General features: G+C 45.9%; 1 protein-coding gene across 1 annotated transcript; it reads right to left on the reverse strand.

The window, feature by feature from the left end:
- Positions 1–969: 969 nt before the first annotated feature.
- On the reverse strand, positions 970–1,640 carry LOC123066158 (male-cone protein 1). Its single transcript, XM_044489302.1, has one exon. It carries the CDS (start codon positions 1,549–1,551, stop codon positions 1,237–1,239), a length of 315 nt encoding a protein of 104 aa, XP_044345237.1. The 5' UTR covers positions 1,552–1,640; the 3' UTR covers positions 970–1,236.
- Between the last annotated feature and the right edge of the window lie 7,235 nt (positions 1,641–8,875).

Consider the following 8,875-nt stretch of genomic DNA (forward strand, 5'->3'; position numbering starts at 1 on the left):
TACATACCTATCTGCTAATCCGGTATTTCATGCCCGAGCGAAACACATCGAAGTGGACTATCATTTTGTACGGGAACGGGTATCTCAGAAGCAACTACAGATCAAGTTCATCTCTTCCAAAGATCAACTTGCAGACATCTTCACCAAGCCGTTACCTCTGCCACAGTTTGAGAATTGTCGGCGCAATCTTACCCTTCTAGATTTTTAGAAAGTGGCTAAGATTAAGGGAGGATATTAGACTGTATAGCTTCTGTATATGTGCATGTATGATGTAACGTTGTACCCCTTCATTATATATATGTGATAGGCCACCCCTAGAGGGTTGAGCCAGTTCCCCCAAACCTATTGTCTTACAAAGGAGAGCGACACGGGGGTCTTCGTCTCTTTGAAGAAGAGTCTCCTTGGAAACTGCCACTTGTGCTAGTGGAGTGGAGTGCGGTACTACCATTCATGCAGCCTTGGAAATTTCCTTGCATCGATCGGTCTTGACACATGCAGCAGCTCCACTTGTGCTAGTGGAGTGGAGTGCAGTGCCATTTATACGGCTGCTGAGGCGACCCGTTGATGATCAAAAACTGACTGACGTGTCGTGCCGACACCCGTGAACCAAACATGGATTGCCTAGGTTCATCCAGTGGGCCGCGTACATATATACTCCCTCCCTCCGTTCGGAATTTCTCGTTCAAAAATAAATGTATCTAGATGTATTTTAGTTGTAGATACATTCATTTTTGTGACAAGTAATTCCGAATGAAGGGAGTAGATTGCATTTTCTCATCCCTTCGTTGTAAGCGCACCAACTATTAGAGATTACAAAGTCACATCAAAAACTCGGTCGACCGCCAAATGCATCGCCCAGGAAATCCAGTCTAGCCACTAGAAAAATGTACTATAGGCACTACATTGTGGAATGAAGGGAGTATAACTTATTGGCATTATTAATAGATGATAAAAAAATCTATATAGAGAGACGCGGGAAACAAGTTTTATTTCTGCCACATAGTTGTGGACACACAGCAACATGACTTACGAAAAGCGGAAGAGGATACAAAGGTAGCATGCATGGCCAACACAAAGCACGCACGCACGATAGGATCAGCGAGCCGACCAGAACGTACGTACTCCTACGAACGAGTGAAAGTTGACATCAAAATACGACGTTACGATTTACTCGTGCAACCGGCGACCGGCGGCGGACCGCGTCGGCCGGCGCGAATCGAGCTGCATAATGCGTGACTAGCAGGAGGCCGCCCCGTAGCCGCACTTGGCTGGGATCTGCATGACGCGGTTGGCGTCGATGTCCTTAGACAGCAGGCCCTTGTACTTGCAGAGGCACTTGAAGTTGGCGCCGCGCACCGCGCCGCAGCACGCGCCGCTGGGACTGGCCTCGTTGCTGCCCACCGTGCAGTAGGACCTGCAGTTGTTCACCATGCTCCCGGTGTCCACGTTGCAGACATGAATCCCGGCCGCGCCCGACGCCGCCGCCACGACCAGCAGCGCCACCAGCGCGGCCGCGACGCCGGCGTTGCTCATCACCTTCCTCCCGGCCATAGCTACCTAGCTGCCGGATCGATCGAGCTGCGCTGCGCTTGATGTGTGCGTGTGTGTGGGGCAGTTGGTTGTCTTGGTGTGTCACGTTTGGGTGATGGCTAGGGCTTATATAGCGTGGCCCGCGACGACGTGCATTTGGCCGCGTCGCTCATGTAATTTCCTAGAAGATGCTATCAATGGAGAGACGAGTAATTCTTTGTTTTTTCTTGTTTGAGAAGTACTAACAGTGTGCATATGATTGTCTCAACAAGGGACTGGCATGAGACCGTTGACTGTGAAAGCGGTGCAGACAATTAGAGGAGAAGAGGCGGCAGACAGCAGCCACTACTAGTTGGACAAGTGCTCCACTAGCTAGTGACACTTGAAGAAGATTGAGACCGCCACCAGCAGTAATCAACCAACTTTTGGAGGACTACTATTTTGAGGTTCTCGTCATGTCTCCAAGCAAGAACCGTGTTGAACAATGTTTCTACAAGAGGTAGGTTGTCTGACGTGGTGGAGATCTTTTGTCCCGGAAAGAACCAAAGTGACGATGGGAGAGATTCCTGAAGGTGAGGTCATGACATAGACATTGACCCGTACCGGAGCAAACCGAGGAACAGACGAGGAAAGAGAGCAAAAGAGAAGAACCACCGATGTTTCTTTAGGAAAAAGGACAGGTGAAAGTTCGAAAAATATCAAATTTGAATCAAAAGTTTCATCTGTGTAACAAGATAGCAATTACTCGTTATCCACATAAAAATAGTAATATAGAGTAGTGTCATATGCATGACACTAGTGTAAGTTACTCCCCACTATGACTAGCCTAACACATCCCAAGACAAGTTTACCTATATGGCAGCTAGTTAATGGGGAGAGATGTGTTTGGAGTCTATGTTACCATCTTCATAGTACAAAGTGTCATATAGGTAAGTACCATATATGGTTGCATCTATTAGCTTGTAGACTCAACTTTTCTTGAGAAGCGTTATGTGATGGTAACATAATACTACACAACGACTCAGGAGCCGCCGCTTCAATGCGGACGCAGCTTCCCGAGGAACCAACTCCGGCTGCTACGCCGCATTAAAACGGCTAACCGGCCCTTCGCATGGCCTAAGTCGTGGTTATTTAAGCCCTGCTCTGACGCCGTCCACACCGTAATCTCTTCGCCCTTCCTCCTCCTCCTTCTCCTCCCCACCCAGCCCCTTCCTCCATAACTCCGGCGGTAGGCAAGTCGTGCGCCTCGTCGCCGGCAGGCGGTGGTTTCAAGATGGGCTCCGGAAGATCATGGCGACGCCACCTTTGAACTCCTGTGCCGTCGTCATCATCGGCGGGAGGCTCCTCAACGAAGGCGGAGATCGTCATATCCTCCGGCGACGATGAGGACTAGCTGCCGCAACAGCAATTCGCGCAGCGGCATGGGCCCTGGTGTACACCATCACGGACAAGGAGTACGAGCAGCAGTGTTGTGGTATTTGCACGACAGATGCCATGAGATGGATTATCTCGTGTGGTTATGGACCGATGAGCACCGACCGTGTCCGGATGCAGGATTAGGCCATCCCATGGCAGCTGCCGCCGTGCGAATACCATGACAATTGGCGCCCATCGTGGGCCCCCCCGCAGCGCCGACCAGAGTCATGTTCCTGAAGACCCTTCACTCCCTTTCGCAAGTGCGTCGCGCACGGCGTGGTCAGCAGGTTCGAAGCATTTGACTGCCCAACGACATCGCGGTGCGCTTCACGAATGTTGCTTTCCCTGCGGGCGACTCCATCATCCCTTTAGGCGATCACCACGTCTATGTTGCGGTCATCTCCGATGAGTAACCTCGCGAAGTGCTCACCTTCGCCAAGCCGCCAGCAAGCCACGCCCGAGTCATCTCCCACAACATTGTAGACCTCTGCACCCACGTGGAGGTGCCGACCACCGGAAGCCACCGCAGCAAGCGCCCTGTCTTTGAGCAGCATGCAATAGCAGCGGGGACGTCCCACGCCTGCCTGGAGAACCGACTACGTGTGGCAGTGCAGAACCCGCGCACCCATCGCGCTCGACAACTACCCCAATGTCGCTGCGGCCAAGCTCGAGGAGACGCGCAAGCGCCTGCTCGATGAGGCCACGGAGCATGCCGCCATGCAGCGCCGGATGGAGTTCGTGCTGCGCGAGTACAACACCGCCCATGGCTTCACCCCTGCTGCTGACGGGCTCGACTGGCGAGAGGAGATGCAGTGCCGAGGCAGGGTCTCGGCCAGATGCTGGGTATCAACTGGCCCACCTACAACTCCCCCTTTAAGAACATGAGGGCGGCGGATGCTGCCGCAGCCGAACTGGAACACCTAGAGGGCAAGGAGCTGCAGTAGCAGCGGCGGCGTCCGTGATCTTCCGGCCGTCGCAAACCAGCAGCAAGCACAGTAGGAGTGGCCTTAGCGCCCAGTCGTTGTCGACTCGGGGACACCACCTTTCAGACGGCCAACCGACTGCCAGCTGGAGGGCCTCGGCAAACGCAATATGCATCTTCCCATACGACGACGGTCACTGCGGGAGCCGGCTAAAGGGCAGCCGGGATAGGAGTGATAACCCACAAGTGTAGGGGATCATGACAACTTTCGGGGGTAGAGTATTCAACCCAAATTTATTGATTCAACACAAGGGGAGCCAAAGAATATTCTTAAATATTAGCAGTTGAGTTGTCAATTCAACCACACCTGGATAACTTAGTATCTGCAGCAAAGTGTTTAGTAGCAAAGTGGTATGATAGTAATGGTAACAGTGCCAAAAGTAAAGATATCAGTTTTGTAGTAATTGTAACAGTAGCAACAGAAAAGTAAATAAGCAAAGCACAATATGCGAAAAGCTTATAGGCATTGGATCAGTGATGGATAATTATGTCGGATGCGATTCCTCATGTAATAGCTATAACATAGGGTGACATAGAACTAGCTCCAATTCATCAATGTAATGTAGGCATGTATTCCGAATATAGTCATACATGCTTATGAAAAAGAACTTGCATGACATCTTTTGTCCTACCCTCCCGTGGCAGCGGGGTCCTAGTGGAAACTAAGGGATATTAAGGCCTCCTTTTAATAGAGAACCAGACCAAAGCATTAACGCATAATGAATACATGAACTCGTCAAACTACGGTCATCACCAAGAAGTATCCCGATTATTGTCACTTCGGGGTTGTCAGATCATAACACATAATAGGTGACTATAGACTTGTAAGATAGGATCAAAAACTCACATATATTCATGAAAACATAATAGGTTTAGATCTGAAATCATGGCACTCGGGCCCTAGTGACAAGAATTAAGCATAGCAAAGTCATAGGAACATCAATCTCAGAACATAGTGGATACTAGGGATCAAATCCTAACAAAACTAACTTGATTACATGGTAAATCTCATCCAACCCATCACCGTCCAGCAAGCCTACGATGGAATTACTCACGCACGACGGTGAGCATCATGAAATTGGTGATGGAGGATGGTTGATGATGACGACGACGACGAATCCCCCTCTCCGGAGCCCTAAACGGACTCCAGATCAGCCCTCCCAAGAGAGATTAGGGCTTGGCGGCGGCTGCATATCATAAAACGCGATGAAACTTTCTCTCTGATTTTTTCTCCATGAAACGGAATATATAGAGTTGGAGTTGAGGTCGGTGGAGCATCAGGGGGCCCACGAGACAGGGGGCCCGCCCAGGAGGAGGGGGCATGCCCCCACCCTCAGGGTCAGGGTGTGGCCCCCTAGCCTTGATTCTTTAGCATTTTTTATTTTTTCTAAAAGTTATCTCCGTGGATTTTCGAGTCATTCCGAGAACTTTTGTTTTGTGCACAATAAACAACACCATGGCAGTTCTGCTAAAAACAGCGTCAGTCCGGGTTAGTTTTATTCAAATCATGCAAATTAGAGTCCAAAACAAGGGAAAAAGTGTTTGGAAAAGTAGATACGTTGGAGACGTATCAACTCCCCCAAGCTTAAACCTTTGCGTGTCCTCAAGAAATTCAGTTGATAAACTGAAAGTGATAAATAAAAACTTCTACAAACTCTATTTGCTCTTGTTGTTGTAAATATGTAAAGCCAACATTCAAGTTTTCAGCAAAGATTATGAACTAACCATATTCACAATAACAGTCAGGTCTCATATTTTCTCATATCAATAGCATAATCAGGTAGCGAGCAATAATAATAAAACTCGGATGACAACACTTTCTCAAAACAATCATAATTTGATATAACAAGATGGTATCTCGCTAGCCTTTTCTGAGACCGCAAAACATAAATGCAGAGCACACTAGTAGAAAAACCCCTATTAGTCCTGGTTTGTAAGGCCCTTTAGTCCCGGTTCTTGAACCGGGACTAAAGGGTCGTTACTAATGCCTCCACCCTTTAGTCCCCGTTCTAGCACGAACCGGGACAGATGGGCCTCCACGTGGCCACTTCGAGCAGCCCAGGCAAGGGGGCCTTTGGTCCCGGTTGGTGACATGAATCGGGAACAAAAGGCTTCCACGTGTCAGTAGCTGAGGTTTTTCTTTTTTTAAAAAAAAGTGTCTGGTTTAGGGGTTTTGGGGGTTAATTTTAGGTTGTTATTAGCTAGCTAATAGAGAGAAGTGTCCTCTCTTATATCTTCGTCCTTGGTTTACCAACGCTAGCTACTGCTATATGTTCATTTCACCCGCTGATATATAATAACTCATGCATGCTTGCATCATACATCATCATATATAATAACAAGTCCTACTAATCATGCATCATCATACAACTTCTACTCGTTATTAATAACAAGTCATACGATCCTCATCCTCATAGTCATCGAACCCAACCCTACATAATTGTTCTTAGCACATGATCATCAGTATCAGGTAGGACCTAAACACCCTTAAGGTAAAATAGCATAAAACAATATAGACCCTGACTCTCCATTATGAAGAATGGAGATCATCCTGTCTCCAATTCTTGCGCTTCGCCTCCTTTTGCTTGCAAGAAGCTCCTTACGACTGTCCATACATTTTTTCCATTCTTTGATTGTCATGTCTCCACTTCTTTTAGAAATCCGGTATGGACAATTGAGATTTGTAGGACGACCTGGTTGTATGTTCAAAACATCAAGGCGACCATGCGTATACATCAGATGAGGTACACAATCATTCGGGATTATCTGTTGAAAAACATGGTAATAACTTCATAGTTAGCAATGATGTACTAGTTTTAGAAGTATTTAAAAAGATGCAGGGATGTCGTAATAGTAAAAAATCTTACCAGGGTATCTCCATGGTAGTTACCGTAGTTCAACATATGCACTAGTGGCACGTATTGACCATAATGTTGAGGAGTTCGATTGTAGACATTGTAATTCTCAAGATCAGTACAAAATCCGACCAGATAATTTTTCTCCTTATAAGTTAATTCGGAGCCATCGGTGTAGTGGGTTTTTGTCTACCATTTTCCGCACATTCTTTGAAGAATGAAAATAAGCTGTCAATGGAAACAAGCTATCAACTATTTTGAAATAAACAATATAAATTACTTAATAACTATGTTAAGCTCACATAGGGGAAGAATTGGAGGTGTATCCACAAGGACCCAAATGCCCATATTGTCTTGCTGGATTGTAGGATCACCAAGATCCATGGTGACAAGCATACCCTCATCAAAACCATACATCTTGCAAAGTGCTTCCCAATTTTTGCAACCAAAATGGGTTAGACTCTCAGCATTGTACAACTTTACTTGAAAATCCACACCATGATGGGTCCTTAGGAGAATTTTTTTGGTTTCCATACTTTCATGTTCTTCAAAACCCATCCTCTCCAAGACATAGCGTCTTGCATAGCATGGGATAAGCTAGTCGAATTGGAAAAGATAAAAAATACATGTTAAAATATTTGAAGTCGTGCTTAATTACGAAAAAACTATTGTCGTCATTGTGTACCGTATGAACATCGAAGGTCTCCTCGAGCTTAATGCTGAAGCGCCAATCTTCGTCCAGCTCAATGAACCTGTCGCACATACCTCGGTCGTCGTGGCACCAGTCGCACTCCCCTGGGCGGTTTTCGTTGTCCGAGTACGACATTTCCGGCCTAAGTTCATAATTCAAATATTAAATATATGTACTAAAAAACCTAAATTAGATCATTATTATTAATCATAGGTTGACTATCGGTGATGGTACATAGCTCCTCCTTTCATTCCCGAGTGCATTATTACAACAAATTGTCTAGCACACAGGAATGAAGGAGAAGCTACCCACACGACGGCGTGGATGATGGAGGGGGCTGCTAGATTTCTGCATAGAGTGCTCTTCAATTTTAGCATTCAAAGTAGGAGTACTTTTCCAATATGAGCATTCAATAAGCAAAACAAAATCGTAAAATAAAGTAGTATTCAAATTAGCATGCATTCAATTATAACCAAAAGTACATCATCTCTTGTGTCCGTACATCGTCGAATACTCCTCGAATACTATCATACATATAGCATCGCTAATTAATACAGCTAGAATCGTAGCGTCCGACGGATATCGTCGCGGGCGGTGGACACCCAAAGATAAGGAACGATCACAGGATCATAGCTCCAGTGAGATCCCTGAAGAACCTGCCAGGTATTGTCGAACCTGCCCTCCAACGCAACCATGTAGCGACGGACGTGCTCGTCCTCCTCTCTGACATGGTGACGTACCACCTCCGCGCTGTCCGGAAGCCTCGGCACCGTCACTGGCCCACGCGACCGCCACCAAACAAGGATCGGGTCAACAACGGGCTACCTCCTCACCAACCTACGTTCCCTAGAAGGTAGCACCTCCCAATACCAGCCCGGCGGAGCCCAGTCCTGAATATGGCCCTGATCAAGCAGACCTCCACCGCCGAGTCGACGACGACGAGGATGCGGGATAGGCATCGTCGACGTCGATGCGGGAACTACTTCTATATATAGTTAAGTAAAGTATTTTTATTAATTAAATCAACTAGTTCAACTACTAAGCACTTACTATTAATAAATAAAGTAGTACTTATTAAAAATAAACTACTTCTATATATAGTAAAATAAATTGGTTTATTAAATCAACTAGCTAGTTCAACTATATATGAAGCACTTACTATAAATAAAATAAAGTAGTACTTACTAAAAATAAACTAGTTTAACTATAGTTCTATTATTTTTCTAACTAATTTTTCTATACATACACAATAAATACAAAGAAAATACTATGAACAAAAAAATCATTAAAATTCTATGAACAAAATTACAACCAAAAAAATCATAAAAATTCTATGAACAGAAAAAAATCATAAAAATTTGACATCTAAATTACTTACACAATATGAAAAAAAATTGACAT

Source organism: Triticum aestivum, chromosome 3B, assembly GCF_018294505.1.
Source record: "Triticum aestivum cultivar Chinese Spring chromosome 3B, IWGSC CS RefSeq v2.1, whole genome shotgun sequence".
NCBI classification, from domain to species: domain Eukaryota; kingdom Viridiplantae; phylum Streptophyta; class Magnoliopsida; order Poales; family Poaceae; genus Triticum; species Triticum aestivum.

What these genes read in the sequence shown, in the direction of transcription:
- LOC123066158 (XM_044489302.1), bottom strand. Translation starts at nt 1,551, where the DNA reads ATGGCCGGGAGGAAGGTGATGAGCAACGCCGGCGTCGCGGCCGCGCTG.